This window comes from Meles meles, chromosome 8 (assembly GCF_922984935.1).
Source record: "Meles meles chromosome 8, mMelMel3.1 paternal haplotype, whole genome shotgun sequence".
Taxonomy (NCBI): Eukaryota; Metazoa; Chordata; class Mammalia; order Carnivora; family Mustelidae; genus Meles; species Meles meles.
Window position 1 is genome coordinate 114,646,233 of NC_060073.1, and position 21,324 is coordinate 114,667,556.

General features: G+C 43.8%; 1 protein-coding gene across 1 annotated transcript in view; it reads right to left on the reverse strand.

Annotated features, from left to right (window-relative positions):
• Positions 1-20,827, reverse strand: part of CUL5 (cullin 5) — a 91,053-nt gene extending 70,226 nt beyond the window's left edge. Inside the window, exon 1 of the mRNA XM_046016048.1 lies at positions 20,403-20,827. Coding sequence (XP_045872004.1) covers positions 20,403-20,426 — 24 coding nt within the window. The 5' untranslated portion in view covers positions 20,427-20,827. The remainder of the gene's footprint in view (positions 1-20,402) is intronic.
• Positions 20,828-21,324: the final 497 nt, after the last annotated feature.

The window sequence follows — 21,324 nt, forward strand, 5'->3', positions numbered from 1 at the left end:
CTTGATACTAAAGGCTGGATGAGCTTTTCTGGCTAGCAGTACCCCATACACATGGTCACACAGTAAGGCCAAGAGAGATACGTGATCTGACTATAGGGGTGAAGACGGGGAAAGTTCTGTGCTTGGAACCCTCCTACACTCTGCCCAGTATGTCTCTCTCTTTGGCAAATCTGAATCTATAATCTTGCTCCATAAGAAGCCATACCATGATCCATGAGTCTGTAAGATGTAGGAATCTTTCTAATGAATTATTGAGTCTCGGGGTGGTTTTGGGAACCCTCCAAACTTGTAGCTTGTATCTGAAGTGAGGATGGTCTTGTATATGGAGACTGTCCCTTCTAATTTTATAGTTGCCCTAAATTCCCCACAAAAAGTACACTGAGAGTCTATGTAAATTCTAAAAACTGAGAAAAACAAACAATAGCAACACACACACACACACACACACACACACACACACACACACACGAAAAATACCCACCCCCTTTTTAAAATACTAACAAAACCCTGACACCAAACTGGAGAGAAGAGCATAAGAAATGGAAACTCTAGACAAATTCAACAAGGACATGGGTGCAAAAATCTTAAATAAATGTCAGCTAATTAAGCAAGTGGCATATTAAAAGAATGATACTTCATAATCACACATGGTTTATCCCACGAATGTGAAGTGATTGGACATTAAGAAAATGGTCATCAATTCTTTACATTACTAGGAGAGAGAGGCTATTCGTGTTCAGTTATTACCACTGTGGACACATGACTTGCTTTCATTAATAAATTTCCACACAAGTCATTCACTTCCTAACATGCTAAGAAAAATTTCCAAACACACATGTGGAACTTATTATCATTTTTACTATATGTAATTTTCTTTTTTTTTAATGTAATGTTCTTAAAGATGATGTTGACTTGTATCAGATAAGGTTCTAGACTGACTACCTGGAATCTGCAAACTCCCTAAAATTATAACCCAGCATGTGGTCTAACAAGAACATACACCAGAATCACCTAGGGTGGCAGTTTCACATATAAGTTTCTAAAACTTAACTCAGACTTCCTGGATCAAATCTCTTTGAGTTCAGAATCAGCATATTCAGCAAACTCGTGATAAAACTACATAAAAATATTAGAAGGTCTATGATCAAAAACAGGTTAAGAACCACTGACTGACAAACTCTTGTGAAAGCAAGTGATGCTTCTTATATCCATGGACACTTTGTTTTCTTTTAAACTTAAGAAAGGCAGGGGTGCCTGGGTGGCTCAGTGGGTTAAAGCCTCTGCCTTCGGTTCAGGTCATGATCTCAGGGTCCTGGGATCGAGCCCCGCATGGGGCTCTCTGCTCAGCAGGGAGCCTGCTTCCTCCTCTCTCTCTCTCTCTCTCTCTCTGCCTGCTTCTCTGCCTACTTGTGATCACTGTCTGTCAAATAAATAAATAAAATCTTAAAAAAAAGAAAAAAAAAAACTTAAGAAAGGCACATGGTCCCATGCAGGGCTGCGTTTGAATGTGTCTGGAGTCTTGCAAGCCTGACCACCCTATGCTCTCCTACAAATGGACCCTGAGAGCTTGTCTGGAGGTCCTAGCAGGGGAGTACAGCCACTCAAATGCCCTTGACCAGAGAACGATCCTCCCCTACTAGGGAGGGTCATCCTCTTCAACCAAGCGTGCAGCTTCTGAAGGGACACACATCAACTGGTGAGGGAAAGAGGGGACACTCACCTAGGCAGCCAGATCAGCCACATCAACTCTGCTGATCAGAGAGGTGACAGATGTCACAGTCAGATCATGCTCACATCCTATATCCAAGAACACTGATGAGCCTAAAAGTTACTGTACTGTCTTGCCCCAGGTACCTACTCTAATCACAACATTCTTTTTTTTTTTTTTTTTAATTTATTTGACAGACAGAGATCACAAGCTGGCAGAGAGGCAGGCAGAGAGAGGAAGGGAAGCAGGCTCCCTGCCGAGCAGAGAGCCTGATGTGGGGCTCGATCCCAGGACCCTGGGATCATGACCTGAGCCGAAGGCAGAGGTTTAACCCACTGAGCCACCCAGGCGCCCCTAATCACAACATTCTTATTACAAGCACCTGTGAGTGATATTCATTCAAGATTTTGTACTGGGATTAGTTACGCTTTTGCCATGAACAACTAGTTTGTTTTTACCTTGTAGACTTTAGTAAATCATGCAGGTAACTTTGCCCTTAAGTGTTGGCTATGGAGAAATTCAGAGTCAGATTTGTGATTCCATGGCATAAAATTTGTGCACTAACCTTATGACTGACTTCACTTTTCCTACTGTTCCCTCTGAGTGAGGAGCATGCAAATAAACAAATTTGAAAGAACCAGAGAAGGTTTTCTTGACTATGACATGGAGAATCATTATATATCCCCTTAACTAGAGGATACTTTATAATGCCAACTAAGCCTATTTCTCTTAGCATTTTTGGCAATTCATAAAATTAAACATAGTATAAATCTTGCAATTAAAAAGTCTAAAAGATACAGAGGACTGGAACAAACAGGTGTTTTAGGAAAATTAAATACTGCTTAGACTCTGGAATCTATTAGCTATCGCGAAATAACAGGAAACACATTTGGTTCTTCTGTTTGATGAAACAGACAAGACTAACTTCAGAAACATTTTCCTCTAACACTGAATTAAAGGAGGAATTCAGTAACTGGATGTTTTCTGTTCTTCTTTTATAGTACAAAAAAGTTGCTCGAGCAATTTCTTGGCCTCTTCTCTGTTAAACTGAAGAGCATATCATCACATCCTAAGTACGCAGCAGCAAACCAACTCTCCTACCTACAAAAGAGCAGGCATTAGCAATATGTGAAGGAACCTTCAAATTATGAACCCTGATTTATGAACGTTTCCACTAGCTAACTGAAGGCCGCCTCATCTCCATTAATTCGCTACAAAGTCTCTTCTACTTTTTCTCATTATTACTCAGATTTATAGTAGGCCGAACTCACCAACTGCTGGTATATCTAGGATTATCTCACCCACTGGCTCTTTTTCACCAAGATTTCAATATCTGCCGTAACCCTTCCCAACTCTGTCCTTCACTCCTTTCAGCCTAACTACTGCCCTCACAGGCTTCCTTCTTCTCAAACACACAAAGGGGCTCTGGGGAGGCCAGTGGGGAGCTGGTCGTGAGGGATATCTGGGGTGGAGTATTCTAGGCAGAGGAAGCAGCCACCGGGAAGACCCTAAGGTAGAAACATGCTTGATGTATTCAAGGTAGAGCAGAGTAAGGACAGATGAGAGAGCAGGGAAAGTAACAGAAGCAAAAGAGGTCTGGATCGTGCAGGGTCCTGAAGGCCATCATAAAGACTGTGGCTTCTATTATAAGTGAGATGAGGAACAATGAGAAGATTCTGAGCAAGCAGTGACATGACTGATTTACACCTAAAAACCTTCCTGATTGCAATGTTAGAAATACATCATAGGGGCGCCTGGGTGGCTCAGTGGGTTAAAGCCTCTGCCTTCGGCTCTAGTCATGATCCCAGTGTCCTGGGATCGGGCTCCCTGCTCAGTGGGAGCCTGCTTCCTCCTCTCTCTCTCTCTCTCTGCCTGACTCTCTGCCTACTTGTGATCTCTGTCTGTCAAATAAATTAAAAAAAAAAAAAAAAGAAATACAGCATAAGAGGCAAGAGCTAAAGCTGAGTGTAAGTTGAGGAGGCAAGGTGAGACCAAGTGCAGCAGTAGCTACATTTTCAGTTTGAAAGGCGGTACTAAAGCGGACTTCCCAACAGTATGCACGTGGGGTGAGAGCACGGAGTAAAGCAGGACTTCTGCCTGATGTACCAAGACCCACAAATGAAGTCCACTCCAGGAGCCCAGTCCATGTCACAAATCCAAACCTAAGTCGGCCTGCACTTGTGGGGAAAACCTCACTACCAAGGAACCCTAACAGCAATCATAGTCCCCCAACCCGGCTTTAGTTAGCTTATTTTACCTTTTTTTTTTGTACTAATTAATTAATTAATTTTTTTTCCAGCAAAACAGTATTCATTGTTTTTGCACAACACCCAGTGCTCCATGCAATACGTGCCCTCCCTAATAGCTTATTTTACTTCTGAGAAGGGCGCCTACTTGCCTCGTAAAGATTCTCCAACGTCCTAACCAGGTAGGCCCTGTTTCTCTATTGCCTCTTCTAACATCCCATGAAACCTGCCCTTGCCCCACGGCCTTCAGGAAGAGTACTCTCTCCACCGGCGGTTAGGCACTGTACTCCCCTAACCCATGGATCATCTTCCCTGGGGTCAAGGACATCAAACGCATTACTGAATTCTCTGAGTTGTCATCGGACATGTCCAAGAAGCATGGCACTGCCGTCAACTGGGATGGGAAACACTGCACACGGAACAGGCTCAGCAGGAAAGCCCTGGCATTTGGTTTCAGACAGGCTATGTTTGACACATCTACACAACAGCCCTTTGAAGACATTCAATACACAGTTTCATAAGCAAATCCAACCAAAAGAAAGGTCTGGTCAGGAAATTAAAATGCAGAAGTCACTGGAGTACAGATGGGTTTTCAAACTTGTTACTGGACCAAGGTGGTGAACGTAAGAGAGAAGACCCAGGCCCACAGCCCGAGGCATCCAACATTAAGGGGTGGGAAGAAGAATAAGAACCAAGAAAGGAGACAGAAGGAGCAACTACAGAGGTGGCACAAAAATCAAGGCTCTGGTGTTCTGAAAACCACAGGAATAAAGCATCGAGAAAGGGGGGTGATCAAGTGCAGCTCGTGCTCCTGAAAGATGATGTAGGAGGACTCCTGAAATAGCAGCATGGAAGTCAGAGACTTCACATTCATCACAGAAAAACATTTCGCAGAGCACTAAGGACAAAAGCCTGACTTTTGACTGCAGAGGAACTGAGAGAGAAAGAGAAGGAAAATCGGAAAAGTACGGACAACTCTTGGCACTTTTGTTGTACAAGAGCACAGAAATGGCAGGGGAGCTGAAATGGGGAGAGGGAGTCCAAATTTTTTTTTACGATGCGATAAATACAGTATGCTTTTACACGGATGGGCCCGTTCTAGGATAAACTATTGAAGATGTGGGAGAAAAGGAGGAAAACCGCTAGAGAATTTGAATTTGAATTTCATTTGCCCTGGGTAGGGAAGGGAAAGGGCCTACAGCGCACAAGTGGAGGAAATGACCACACAGTGAGAGGGGAAGGCGAAGTGCGCAGACGCTGGCGGGAAGGGAGATGATCCAAGTGCCACTCTGCAAACTTCATTTTTGATGGCTTCAGTTTCTCAGTGATGTAGAAAAAAAGGAAAATGCCTTGGAAGATGGGGGAGGAGGAGTTAGACTTTTAAGAGAAGATATGAACATGTACCTAGAGAAGCAGAATCAATGACTGTGGTCGTGTGACTGGGCTCACTTATAGACTCCGGTGGTGGATTTGAAGAGAAAATAGCACGGAGGTGTCTTTTTCACCTGCAACATTCACACGGCTGCTGGCACTGAAAGGTGAAGAGAGGATTTAACTAGGGTTGTGGTTTTTCCCAAGTGAAATGAGAGGAGCAAGGGAGTCAAAGTGTATTCAAGGGAGTGATTACAACGACTGAACGTAGAATTCATGCCCAGAAGACTGAGAGAAAAGACATCCAGATGATAAGAGACAGAGGCTTCTTCCAACCATGATGGAGTAACAACAGCCAGGTTTTCCCCTCCTGCTTCAACAACTAGAGAGCCATGGGCAGCACGAGACAGTACTTCCCAAGAAAACCATCAGAGGCGAGCCCTACAAATGCCCAACGGACTGCCTGGAGACAGTTTCCAAGCCTCAGCACAAGCAGGGGAATCCAAACAGCCTGGGTATTTCACTTAGGAGCCAGAGTTTAGAAAGTACAAGGTGACAAAAATCGGTGGCACGGAGATATACAAAGAAGTCCCCTTGAGCCCTTGACTGAATTCTGACTTGCACATGTGTGTGAGGAAACTATCAGAGACTGGGGAAAAGTCCATTAGAAAGGAGCAGACAGAACAATCTGCAGGGCTCATAAAGGGCTTTTGAAAAGAGTTTGTGTTCCTACCAGGCGGGGCACAAGTGCTCCTTCACATTAGGGAGAGTCCTCAGAAAGGCAATGCATCTACAGTGGACCCGAAGTACTCCTACTCTGAATGTTGTTCCAGACCCACTAGGAAAACCCAAAAGCAAGAACAAGAAGATCAAGCTGATTCCAAGCACCTTAATTATGTCAAAGCCAAATCCAGAAATATTTAAAGTATATTTGAAAAATTCGGGCCCCAAAACATAAAACTCACAATGTCTAGCATCCAATCAAAAATTACCAAGTAGGCAAAGAAGGAAAATACAACCCATCATGAAGAGAAAAACCCATCAACACACTGCCCCAGAAATAACATGAATGAGAGTTTTCAGTAAAGCATGACATTAAACCAGCTGTTATATACGTCACAAGTTCAAGACAACAGAAGCATGCCTGAACATTACAGAAACAAAAGAATTCTAAAGATGATTATCAGAGAGCTATGGAACAACATTAAACAACCTAACTTACATATAACCAGAGTCTTGGGCAGAGGGGGTTGATATCCAAAGAAATAAAAGCCAAAATGTTTCCTAACTTGATAAAAATTATCAACTCACAGATCTAAGATACTATACAATAAGGTGGTAGAATCAATGAATTAAAGGCCTTAGTGGAGCTAGATTACTGGGCTAAGAACATTAAAATAAGTTAGAAAAACAGCAGGGGTGATCAGAGTAGGATGCTTGCCACTGACATTACAGAAGGGTGAAATTTAAAAAAACTTTTCATTATATTTTTATTGTTTTTTTAATCATTCCCTTACAATATTTTGTACTATTTCTTTCATTGCAAATATATGCACTTAGCTAATTTGGGGTTACAGTTAATAAATTTTTTACATGTGATAACTGTGATACAAAAGAGGATTTCCTTTGCTTATCTCTAAATAGCTTCCTTTACATTTCAATGGGTAGTCTGAATATCCAATAACTGTTAATAAATCTGAGTTCAGCTATTTATAACTTCTATTATTTAAGTTCAGTATAATCTCAACACCCAACATGGGGCTTGAACTCAAGACCCTGAGGATCAAGTCGCATGCTCTTCTGAATGAGCCAGGCAGGTGCCCTTGGGAGAGACTTATTCTTTTTTTTTTTTTTTTTTTAAAGATTTCATTTATTTACTTGACAGACAGAGATCACAAGTAGGCAGAGAGGCAGGCAGAGAGAGTGAGAGGGAAGCAGGCTCCCTGCTGAGCAGAGAGCCTGATGTGGGACTCGATCCCAGGACCCCGAGATCATGACCCGAGCCGAAAGCAGCGGCTTAATCCACTGAGCCACCCAGGCGCCCCCGGGAGAGACTTATTCTTAACTACTCCTCAGGTCTTTCCTAAATGAGTAACTGAGGGACTTGCAACCTATCGGCCAGAATCCAACCCCGACTTAATTTCATTTTTTTTTCTTAAATTGCAGGGTAAAAAAATCTATGATTATAAAAATTCAGTGGCAATTATTGAAAAACCACAGGGCAGGAGCACCACTACATGAAAGATGTATTTGTCATTAAACATGGTGCAGAAGAGAACACTTTTCCAAAAAGCTAAACATCTTTTTATCAGTGAAATGAGAAATTTCAAACTATACTTCCCTTTAAAACCTTTAGGTTTTGGGGCACCTGGGTGTCTCAGTGGGTTAAGCCTCTGCCTTCCGCTTGGGTCACGATCTCACAGTCCTGGGATCGAGCCTCACATCAGGCTCTCTGCTCAGTGGGGAGCCTTCCTCCCCCACTCCCTACCCCCACCTGCCTCTCTGCCTACTTGTGATCTCTGTCAAATAAATAAATAAAATCTTTAAAAAATGATAATAAAAAAAAACCTTTAGGTTTCTTTTTTTTTTTAAATATTTTATTTATTTATTTGACAGAGAGAGAGGTCACAAGTAGGCGGAGAGGCAGGCAGAGAGAGAAGGAGAGAGAGAGGGAGAAACAGGCTCCTCACTGAGCAGAGAGCCCGATGCAGGGCTCGACCCCAGGACCCTGAGATCATGACCTGAGCCGAAGGCAGAGGCTTAAACCACTGAGCCACCCAGGCGCCCCTAGGTTTCTTTTATAGAGGAAAAATTTTTTTAACAAATTCTGATAGTGCCTAATTTTTAGAAACCCCAACAACTAGCTTTAAGGAAAAAGACAACCACAGAAGCAATGGCATTGGTGAAAGAGTCTGAACTTATTTGGGGGCTTTTTCATCATTCATTTGTTCCATTTATTCATTCAACACGTATCTTGAGTGCCTACTGTACTTGAAGAATTATGCTAGTCACTGGGACTTACAAATGAAAAAAGTCTTCAAGGAACTCACATTCTAATACAGTATTTTTTTTTAAGATTTTATTTATTTATTTGGCAGAGAGAGATCACAAGTAGGCAGAGAGGAAGGCAGAGAGAGAGAGAGGAGGAACAGGCTCCCTGCTGAGCAGAGAGTCCGATGTGGGACTCGATCCTAGGACCCTGAGATCATGACCTGAGCTGAAGGCAGAGGCTTAACCCACTGAGCCACCCAGGCGCCCTCTAATACAGTATTTCTTGAATTGCGGTTAACAGACTCCTGGAAGGGTCCCAGAATATATTTTTGAGGCTCAAAAGTATAATAAATTCTTAATTTTGTTTTTGTTCTAAAAAATGAAATAAGATATTAACACAAGTAGAGTCTGGATCATTTGTATGACCTTATAACCAAACACCAAACATAAAGAAAAATTTTGATAAATTGTACAATATTAAAAATAATAACATTTGGGGGCACCTGGGTGGCTCAGTGGGTTAAGCCTCTGCCTTTGGCCTAAGTCATGATCTCAGGGTCCTGGGATCAAGCCCCAGCCCCACATCGGGCTCTCTGCTTCCTCCTCTCTCTCTGCCTGCCTCTCTGCCTACTTGTGATCTTTTTCTCTCTTTCAAATAAATAAAATCTTAAAAAAAATAATAAGTTTTATTCCTTAAAAGATACCATTAAGGAGGTGAAAAAGCTACCCGCAGAGTGGAAGAAGTTATTTCTAATACATATATCCAAGAAAGGCTCTTATCCAAAACATGTAGAGATTCCTAAAAATCAGTAAGAGAGGAAAAACAATCGAATCCAATCCCCTGGCACAACACTTGAATGCACCCTCTACAAAGCCAATATCTAAATGGCCAATAACCATACAAAAAAGCACCCACTGTCATTAATCATCAGGGAAATACATATTAAAACCACAATGAAATATCACTACATACACCAAAAAGGCTAAAATAGAAAAAAAAAAATGACAATACCAAGTATTAGATAAAATTTAGAAAAACCAGAACGCTCATCCTTCTGGTGGTCATAAACTGGTACAGCTATTTTAGGAAACTACATAGGGTATCAATGAAGGTTAGATATACATATAACATGTGACGCACCAATTTCACTTCTGGGTATACTCCCAACTGAGCAGCATACATACATCTATCAAGGACCTGTTCAAGAAAGTACATCGTATCTCTATTCTCAATAGTAAAAAAACTATTATCAGCCCAAATGTCCAACAACAGGATGAATAAGAGCGGTATACTCCACAGCAACAAAAATTTAACAAGCGGTGGGGCGCCTGGGTGGCTCAGTGGGTTAAGCCGCTGCCTTAGGCTCAGGTCATGATCTCAGGGTCCTGGGATCGAGTCCCGCATTGGGCTCTCTGCTCAGCGGCGAGCCTGCTTCCCTCTCTCTCTGCCTACCTCTCTGTTTACTTGTGATCTCTCTCTGTCAAATAAATAAATTTTTAAAAAAAAAATTTTTTTTTTTTAAATTTAACAAGCGGTAATAGAGAGGAAGCTCACAGACATTATGTTGAGCAAGAGTCCCAAGAGTACACACTAGCTCATGGAAAATAAAGCACATCTACAGTTATTACAAATCAGCATAGTGATTAGCCTGGGGCAGGGGCTCCAAACTAGAGACTAGAACAGGGCAAGAAGACAGGGGGCTTTCTAATTTCTAATATTTGTTATTATTCTATTTCTACTGTGAAGTGTGTAAACCTGGCGATTCACAGACCCATCCCCCTGGGGCTAAAATACATTATATGTTAATAAAAAATAAGAATTTATTTTAAAAATATATTCTATTTCTAGATATGGTGCTGGTTACACAGGTATGTTTCCTTTATTAAAAATGTATCCAGCTATACATTTGTGATTTATAGGCATTTCTGTATATAGGTCATATTTCAGTAAACCTTGCTTGAAAAATTGTCCCGCTAGTGCTGTTCATTTATTTATTTATTTTTTTAAGATTTTATTTATTTGACAGAGAGAGATCACAAGTAGAGAGAGATCACAAGTAGACAGAGAAGCAGGCAGAGAGAGAGGGGAAAGCAGGCTCCCTGCCGAGCAGAGAGCCCAATGCAGGACTTGATCCCAGGACCCTGAGATCATGACCTGAGCCGAAGGCAGCGGCTTAACCCACTGAGCCACCCAGGCGCCCCTAGTGTTGTTCATTTAAAAATTACTGAGTTTTTAGCGTTGTATTTAATTGGTAACTATCCTTTAATTGTTAAAGTATTCTGAGTTTAAGGAATTTATAGCTAGTGTCATGTCTATACATATTAAAAATGTTGTAATGGCTTTCTCTCTTCTTTCCTTCCTTCCTGAATAACTCAGCCCAAAAGCCAGTATCAATGAGATTTCTCACTGTCAGAGAAAGAAGTCACATTATATGGAAAGGGAAAAGGATAGAAATGAGTCCTCTGAGGGGTGTCTGGGTGGCTCAGTCAGTTCGGAGTCTGCCTTCGGCTCAGGTCATGGTCTCAGGGTCCTGGGATCGAGCCCCACATCGGGCTCTCTGCTCAGCGGGGAGCCTGCTTCCCCTTCTCTCTCTCTGCTTACTTGTGATCTCTCTCTGCCTGTGTCAAGTAAACAAATAAAACCTTTTTTTTTTAAAAAATGAGTCTTTTGGAATTGGGAGGACTGGGGTGAACTCACTGGTTTCGATAATGCACAGAAATTAGCACAGGGTGTGTGTGTCCTAGCTCAGCCCAATGGGAGAGCCTGGGAGAAGCAACACCCCAATAGCAATTAGCATCCCTAGCATCCAGATCCTGATTTCTCAATACCGTATTCCATGAAAAGGCTCCTTAGAGAAAATGCTAATTCCAAAGTTAGGGCAGAGATGAGATTGGAACACCTTTTTGTGTTAGAAAGTAAGAAAGCATTTAATCTAAGCAAAATAAATGTCAGTAACAGATTGTAACACACTAAATAAAATTCTTTGGATGGGGGGAAAACACAGCCACTGGCTACTGGTATGATTACATTTAACTTCTAAATGATCTTCTAGAAATTCAATAGGAAAAACTAGCACACAGTCCAACAGGAAGCCCCAACAGTCCACATAAGCAACACACGATGAAGCCCTACACGGAGGCAAGGGGCTACTGGTGAGATGTTCACGAAGCAGTTTTATAAGGAAGGAATTATGCCTTAGCCATTTACCAACTGTGTGACCATGAGTAAGTTACTTAAACTCTCTGTGCTTCAGTTTCATCTAAGTAAGATGGATTTAACACAGTTATCTATGTGCAAGGGCTGTTACGGGATTTAATAAGACATGTAAAATGTTTGAGAGACATGGACTGAATAATTAAATATAATAAAGGTGCTGGCTATATTTATTGCATTAGGGACTCCCACGGTAACTACTATTGCTTCTAATTCTCCTACAGTAACAGATTTGGTGGTAGTCAGATGGAGGAATGAGAGAAAGTTGAAAACGACTTGACAAAAGCAGTATTAAGGCACTAATCTCTGAAATGACTTATCAGTTGCTCCCTCACTGGTACTCCCCAGTATAATTCAAAACACAAACGATACGAAATTCTAAAACACAGAGGTCCAAAACAGTTTTTTTTTTTTTAAATCATATATAACCCATATTTTTTTCCTCATTTTTTTAAATGGGAGTAGGGTACCCCTAAGCACATGTTTGCTCTGCCTACTGGATAATGCAACACGGCTCTCAGATTTCTGACGTGAGTGACTGACAGAGCGCCAACCACAGAAGAAATGCCAGGGAAGGAATGCATTTGAGTTAAGTGATTTGGAAGTGGTCAAGATCAGTTTGGGAGGTACTACCCAATAAAATCAAATGCTGAAGTTCTAACTCTTGGCCTCATTTCATTCCCCTTGTGTTCACTGTTCCTCCTTATTTTAAATAAGATAAAAAAAGTAAATCATTCTTTACTTTTGTCTCTCCCACAAGACTGAGGAAAAAAAAAAATTAGTGTCAAGTTTCTCAGAAAGAATTAGAGGAGGGAAAGGATGAAAACAGTAAGGAAGGGACGCCTGGGTGGCTCAGTTGGTTAGACGACTGCCTCCGGCTCAGGTCATGATCCTGGAGTCCCGGGATCAAGTCCCACATAGGACTCCCAGCACCACAGGGAGTCTGCTTCTCCCTCTGACCTTCTCCTCACTCATGCTCTCTCTCACTGCCTCTCTCTCAAATAAATAAATAAAATCTTAAAAAAAAAAAAAAGAAAACAGTAAGGAAAAAAAAAGTTGGAATAAAGAAAAATAGGTGAACAAAGGCTTAGCTCCCTTTCCTACTCTAATCGATATAAAGAAATCAGGAGGGGCGCCTGGGTGGCTCAATAAGCCTCTGCCTTCAGCTCAGGTCATGATCCCAGGACCCAGGGATCGAGCCCTGCATCAGGCTCTCTGCTCAGCGGGGAGCCTGCTTCCACCCCCCCACCCCCCACCCCCCGCCTTTCTGCCTACTTGTGATCTATCAAATAAATAAATAAAAATAAAATCTTAAAAAAAAATAAATCAAGATCTCTTAATATAACATGTTGGTTAACCAGAACCAATAAAATACACTTAGCTATATTGAAAAAGTATCCCCTAACAGAATGATCAGTTCTAAAACAAACTGATGGTCAAATCCTACAATCTCTTACCCATATCCATGGTGATTGTCTGAAAGAAAAACAAGCATGCACTAGGAAGAAAGCAAATTACAGAATAAAAGTTCAATTTTTTGTAATGTGTTTGGGGCCGGGGGGGGAGATGTTATAGGGCAGTAATGAAAAATGCCACATAGCTCTCTCTGGAATGTGTTATTTAAAAAGTTCTGCACACTTTCTATTGAAATTCAAGAGTGGTTTTTCAAACAATGAGTTCATCTGCAACAATTCCATTTTATTTAATCCCAAGAAAAAGGTAGTACATAATTCCTTGTGTGCACATATAAAATGTGATCTCTGTCAAATAAATAAATAAAATCTTTTAAAAAAACAGTAATGCTTAAACACAGGAGAGTAAACAGAAACAGAAAAGTCCACTAGCTTGCAAAATCTACTTAGAATCATTTTTAAATTACTCACTTTACAACAAAATAACACAAATACTGACCTATTGGTTTGCCCTGAAATGTCCAGAAATCCCTACATAATACATGGGACAAAACACACGAGATCAACTGTAGAAGCAATCCTATGACAACAACTTATAATGACATCAAATGTTGTATTTGGGGGCACCTGGTTTGCTCAGTCAGTGGAGTGTGCGACTCTTGATCTCGGGGTTGCAAGTTCAAGCCCCACAATTGGTGTAGAGATTACTAAAAGAACCCCAAACAATCTTAAGTTGCATTTGGAAGAAAACAGAGAATGCAGTTATTAATACCATGCATAATTCTTGTAACATCCTCATGATGACAAAGGTACAAGAAAAGTTAAAGGACAAGTTGAGGCAAGACAAGAAATAAAGACGTGGACACAGTTAGTAGCAATTACTCTGATTACCTGCACACTTTCACTCCCGCAACATTCTGACTACGACACAAGGAGGTTATTTAAGATTTCTATTTGTTCCCTCTGTGAAGTTCCTATCCTGATTATGAATTGTATCTAATTACTTTGTGTATTTCAGGTCTTCCGTGTAAATCATATGACTATTGGAATGTGTGGGTTCCTACACGGTCTATGAGCCACTAGGACTCCCAGTTATGTGATTTTAAAACCACATCTGCAATCCCCATTAACCAAAAGAACCACAAAGCTCCAGTATATATCTGAATCCTGTCAATTCCCACTATATTCCAGCCACACCACCCTTTCAAACGTGTTCCTCAAATTAGCCGAGCTCACCACAGCACCTCAAGACCTCCGCCTAGAACAGAATGCCGATCATCCAGGCCTCGCGTCAAGGTCACCTCCCAGAGGCCTTCCTAAAGCAACCTAAGAAAACTGCCTTTCGCCCATTCCTCTCTGCAGATCTGAAGCCAAAGGCTTAAGCACATAGATTTAACCTGGCTTTGACATTGAAATTTTTAATTTAGACCAACAGGACTTTTTTAAAAAACCCAGAAAGCTAGGAGATAGGGTTGAAATGTCATCAAGTAGCAGGGAAGGAAAATTCAACAGAACAGAGTTGAGAGCAGTATTTAGGGGGAAAAGATAGAACTATTTTGTTGTAAATCCATAAAATATGCCCCCATTTTCTGAGCACTCCTGATTATACTGTTTCCATCACAGCTCTCGTTTCTACACAAACTACCCAATGTGTTACTTCTTTGCTGACAGTACTCACACGTCTGAATAGAAGGAAGCTCCACAGACTAGTGACCTCGTCGGTCATATTCACTGCTGTGTTACACTTAGAATAGTATCCCGCACAGAGTAAATGCCTACATGTTTGTAAGATGAACAAACCCATTACAAAGATCAAATACGCCAGACAGGAGCTGTACTACATGTATCCTGACCAAGGTTTTAACCCAAGCTGTCACCTGTTTACTCGCATACAGTCCATCGGGCGCCAATTCACTCCACACCTACTATACAGAGGCACGAGTCACATGGCTTTCTGTGACACAACTGGGTCCTCCAGTATGCCTACCAAACAGCCGGTAAGAAACACCTGTCTTTGTCTATCTCTCTTCTCTGTCCTCCAGATGGTTATCTAGTGTCCTCTCCATACCCTCCTGCAGTCTAAAATTGCCCTTTTCTAATCCGCTGATAAACGACTGATCTCTCAAAGTTTAACCTAAACGGTCACTTCCTGTCAGTAGCATCAACACGTGTCATCTCCAGATTATGGTACTTGCTCATCTACCTTCCCAGAACAGAACAACGCTCACACTGACATTTAGCACAGACTTACGGTAACTCAGTGCACCAACATGCAGAAGCCTGAGTTCCTTGTCTCCCTAGGCCATGTCCAACGTAACCACGTCTCAAGGACGGGACACTGGAGGGAGGGCAGGCGGCCCTAAGGATCACGTGCCTCTCACACGCCCATGTGGAAGGCGATTCCCCTCAACTCAATGAAAACTGACAAGGAGGGCTGTAAATAAGGCTCTCACCTGGGTTCAAATAGAGATTAAAAAGAATCACGCAGTTGTGCACCCTTAAATGTTCACAGACAACATGCACAACTTGGCGATCACCTGCACAGTTCCTTGCCGAGCATGTTCCTGACTCAAAACGCCTTTATGCCGGCCGTTCCTGTTCCCTCCACCTGGAAGTCTTCTCCAAAATATATACGTGGCATGTGTCCTCGCTTCATTCAGGTCTCACGTCCAACGTCACCTCCTTAAGAGACCGTCCCCAACAGTCTACCAACATAACATCAATTCCTACCCTTTCCCTGATTGTTTTTCTTCATAGCATATCTGACCTAGTTATTTGCTTATATGTTTTTTGCCTCTCCTCCCCACAAAAAATATACGTAAGGGCAGGAATTTGCCTAAATCACCAAGTGGGATTAGAAAATGCTGAATACTCACTGGATGAATTGATTTTCCAGAGACTTACCCCCTGTTAAGGTTCCAATGAACATGGTGTCCTCAGTACAAATGCCCCTCATCCATGACCAACCCACGAGTCAGATCCTGAATATACATAAAAGCAATGTTGGGGCGCCTGTGTGGCTCAGTCATGACCCAGGGTCCTGGAATCGAGCCCCACATCAGGCTCCCTGCTCAGCGGGAAGCCTGCTTCTTCCTCCCCACTCCCCCTGCTTGTGTTCCCTCTCTCGTTGTCTAACTTATAATATATAAGACATAAAGCAAGTGCTAAAAGGAAGTGATGCCCTGGTCTGGCTGTGCACAGCAGGCAACAATCTCAAACGACAGCACTAAGAAGAAAGGGGGAATCTGGGCCGATCTCAGTGACTAAATAGATTTTAATAGGCCAATATGGAGATAGTGATATCCTAGTGATCCAACAAGGATCCAGCCAGGTAGAGGTAGGGGTGTGTGAGAGAGAGAAAGAGGGAGAGGGGGACAGAGAGGAAAGGGAGCAGGCGGGGGCAGGGGAAGCAGGGAGATACTAGGGAGAAGACCCAACTGGAAAGATATCAAAGAATTTGAACCATCAAAGGTATTTGAGCAGGAAACTGATATGGTCAGAACTGTGTTTTGGTCCAGAGCTCAGATCAGAGTTAAGAGATAAAAATAGTGAAATCATGGGAGTTAGGACTGCCCCAGAAACAGAAGTACAAAGATAGAATAGGGCTGAAGATTAACTCCTGAGAAATAATCACACTGGGGAGGACAGGAGGGAGGTCAGTGAAAAACACCCATGATCTGAGAGAGAGGACATACAGAGAGAATCTCTTAGAAATCAAAAGGGAAGCAGAGCTAGTGATCAATAATATCGGAGAAAAATCTCATTTTGCAATCAGGAAGCCACCCCTGCTGTCCAGACTGGCAGCATCGCTGTAAGTAGTGGAGATAAGGGGAGGGGAGTCACAGTAAGTTAAGCAAGAAGGTGAAGAACTATACAGGAAGCAAGTGGGGGGCTGCCTTTCAAACAACCAGGGACATGAATGGCAAGAGGAAAAGGAGCCGAAGTTTTATGAGAGGAGATACATGAACTTTTTCCCTCCACAGAAGCCAGAACAAGGGGACTTAAACAGTAACAGGGAATGTGCTGCCAGGTCCTGGAGGCGAAATGAAGGCTGAAGAACGAGCCATGAAGAACACAGAAGGTGCCTCAAAAAAGAGAATACGGGGGCAACTGGGAAAGTGTGTGGCGAGAGCCCTCCACATGACTACACACAGGAACAGTCCAAGAACTAAACAGGGTGAGGCCCGGCAAAGCAAGATTTAAACAACTGGGATAGGATACTCAACTAGAAATGAAGAAAACAGACTGAGGGCCTAGATACCGCCAAAGCAAAAGAACCAGAATTCCATGTTTAAAAAAAAAACAAAAAACCTTAAAGTAGTAATATGGAAAGGTTTGGAGAGCTATAACCCCCCAAGCAACTGGTAACTGTGTACGACAAAAAAATACAACACACGTTTTTGCGTATTAGATTTCCAAAATCCAGCCACAGTCCACCTGCCTTAAATACACAATCCTTCTATCAAATTCCAATATTAAAAACATAGGTCGTTTTTATGGCTCTGCCTCTCACTTGTAAGTTTCCTATCAAAGTTCTGAATCTTGTAATCTTTCGTAACATATTAGCTTTCCCTCCAAACTGCCATCCACAAACTCAATAAACTTAACTCCACCCAAGTTACTGGCAAATTGGAAGAAAGCTTATTCTTCCAGCAGGACACTGCAGGACACTTCAGGGTGGATGATTTATCACTTATACTTCCTCATGTGCAGCTGTTTAATGAATCCAATTCTAACTGTGTTCTCATCTAGCCCACGTTTCTCCATTCTAACCACAAGACATGATAATTCTGTCAAATATACTCTGATGAAACCTATTTGCACAATGTCTAAGGCATTTTTGTCATGAACTTGTCTATTAGTCCTGTCAAGAGAGCAAATGAGGCTAATATGGCCACACCCCACTCATCTTGATCTTTACTCAAGGTACCACCAGACTTGAATTTAAAGATGACCCCATGAATTATGTTATGGGTCTACCGTGGCAGTCTCACTACAAGTCTCCAAGACAACAAACTTTCTACTTTTTTTTTTTTAAGATTGTATTTATTTATTTGACAGATAGAGATCATAAGTAGGCAGAGAGGCAGGCAGAGAGAGAGAGGGAAGCAGGCTCCCTGCTGAGCAGAGAGCCCAATGCAGACTCAATCCCAGGACCCTGAGATCATGACCTGAGCCGAAGGCAGCGGCTTAACCCACTGAGCCACCCAGGCGCCCCAAACTTTCTACTTCTTAATTAGCTACTTCTTCAAGTATGAACATGAGACAAACCCCCCCTACTTCCAATATGGAAAGAAAAGAAGAAGAAAAAAAAAAAAAAAAGAATTTTTCTGGCCAACTTGAACACAGACTTTTGGTGATACAGATAGAAAAATCAAGTGTCTATTTATAACATCCATTATATGATGTTAGTTGTGGGTATTTAAAATCACATATTATGGGGGCACTTGGGTGGCTCAGTTGTTAAGTGTCTGCCCCACATCAGGAGCAGGGAGCCTGCTTCTCCTCTCCCACTCCCCCTCCTTATGTTCCCTCTCTCTTTGTATCTCTGTCAAATGAATAAATAAATTTAAAAAAATAAAATAAAATCACTTATTATGTAAAATAACATTCAGAAATTCTTTCTCCCCCCTTTACAACACTTCATAAAACAATTTCACTGAAAATTTTCCAGTGTATCCTAGGCATCTGTCTTCATGTTCACTAGAGTGAATAAGTCATTTACCTACTTTTTCAAAGCATTATCACCTTCACTTAATTTATAAAAGTTGTCTGAGTTACAGAACTTTCCAAATGCTTGTGAACTTTTTAACCTAAGTCCCAAATACCCATTTTCTATACATTCAAGCAGTTTTCTCATACTCTAGGTGTATATTGTCTATGCAGATTCACAATCTCCATACAGTAAGCACACTATTATTTTACTGAAGTAGCTTAAAATGTGTGGCTTCTCCAAACAATCTTTTGTAAGGTTTCACAGAGAGCGGAAAAAAAGGGTATGCTCTTTTCTGAAAGAATTCTTAGGGGAATAAGACCTTGCTTTACATCCAAGTAATCAAGTCAAAAACAAACAGAATCACAAACCCGATTACTTCTTAAGTCCCTTCGATGAGTAACATTAGCTACTGTTCATGTAAACATGTGGGAAGCGCCAACAGGAGTCTTCAGAAGGTAAACAAGTTTTCTTTCTGAGTTCATTAGAACTTTGCTATCCTGTTCTAAGAGAAGAGTAGGATGGCTTACTCCATTCCCATGAATTCGTTTTCTCCCAGAAACAGCAGCACTAGTAACTCTGGCTACATACGTGTGTCCTGTACTAATTCAGTGCCAGTCACCGTTTAAAGCATTTTACATACACTGACGCGACCTCAACAAAGCTCCTACGAGATGGATGCTATTGATAATGCCATATTATTGATAAGGAAACCCGGGCACGGAGAAGTTAAGAAACTTGCCCAAAGTCACACAGCTTCTAAGCGGCAGACTGAGTTTCCTTCCAGGTCCCTCTCCCTTTTAAAAGAATATGTATTACCTCTTAGATTAGTAAAATTTGGTCCACACTTCCCAAGACAGTCCCACCCGTTAGGCAGTTGTTATCGGTGACGTAAAGAAGACATACGCGAGGTTCCCGTGTATTTCACCGTCTTTTCCATTCTTTTCTATCATGCCAGTGCCATGTGTTCCTCCTCCTCCTCCCAACTTTCCGAGGGCAGGGACTGCTGCCTCCATCTCCCTCGCCATCCCACGGAACCAAAACTAACTCTAACCCTTGTCCTGGATCCCGTAACTCTGCGGAGCTCGGGAATAAGCGCCGGGAGCGCTTCCTCGGCAGACGTCGGACTGCGAGCTGCCCCGGGGCTGCGGAGCAGTTTCCCAAGGAAAAACAGGAGAAATAGGAACTCAGGAGCGCGAGGACCGGAGCGAAGGTGCAGCGCGCAGAAGCGGGAGGGCGCGAGCGGGGTGGAAGGCACCGCTTGCCGTCTGAGCCGGTATTTCGTGCACACAAGACGGGGCCGAGGGAGATGAGGAGAAGGCGGGGGTCAGTCGGGCCGCGGAGGCCGACTGGGCAGCATCTTCTCGGATTTCCCGTTCCTGCGTCTTGGACTCTGGCCGCCACGGAGACCCGGAGAGTGCCGCGGCCCCGGCGGGTCGGCGCACCGCAGCACCACGCGCCCGCCGCCCCGGGCCACGGCGGCTCCCCCGCCAGCCGCGCTCGCCGCCTGCCCTCGGCCAGGCCCTGCACACCCCGCGCCGGCCGGCGGGACGGACAGCCGGAGCCTCCCGACCCCAAGGCCACAGACCCGCGTTCCGGTCCTCGGCGGCCGCCTCCCCGGCCTCCCCCGCGGCGGACAACCCCCGAGCACTCCCCACACCCGGCCGCCGAGCCCGGGCCGGGCCGCTCCCGAAACGCCACAGCCGGCGGGCGCGGAGCCCGAGCCGCACGGGACGGAGGGTCTTACCTTTAACAGATTAGATGTCGCCATGTTCCTGCAACTTCGCCTCTCGCGAGACGGCGCGAGATTTCGCGGCGCTCCGGGCCAGGCCACAGGCGGAGGCCCGGCTTCCCAGCAGGGCCGAGCGGCCCGCCGGCCCGCACCGGGGGTGTGCTGGGCGCCGCGGAGGCGTGCCTAAGGCGCTGACCTCGTCCCGGGCACCTGGAGCTTCCTCGCTCTTCCCCCCTACATGGTCACCGGAGCTTCCCCACACCGAAGAGCTCATGCACACGCTCGGGGAGTCGGCAGTGGCGGACGGGGAGGAGGTAGCGGGAGCCGACCTGAATTGGAAGAGGAAGCATCGACTCCGCGAGCCTCCCCACTCTTTCGGATTAGCCTTTGTGGTTGCACCCGCGGCGGCCACCGACAACGAATTTAGCTCGGCTTAGGCCGGGCAGCTCAGGTTCCGTGGCCGCGTCACGTGACGCGGCGGGCGGGGGCGCGCTCGGGAGCGAGCGTGGGAGCCGGGACGCCTCGGCGGGTCGGGAGGCGGCGGAGAGGGCGTGAGCACGCCCTCTGCTGGCGGGACGGGATATTTTCCCTGGTTCCCCACGCCCCCGCCCCCACCCCAAGTCCGGAACCCAGTGTGCAGGGAGCGCCGGGATCCCGAAGGAGACGCTTGCACCAGGTCGGCTGGGGTCCGGCCGCTCAGTCAGTAAGAACTGGCACATCGAAGGCGTCCAATAAATGTTTGTTGAATGACTGCATGAATCAGTGGAGGCGCAAAAGTGCTAACTATTAATATTTCCAGCCCGGACTGCCTAGCGCGTAAATAATCCATGCAAGGTTGTCCAGGGAATGGATATTAATCTTGGCTTTCCTGAAGGCACATGATCCTAGAAGGTACCCACCGTAAACCCTCAAGCTTTAGCTCTTCAGACAACTAGCC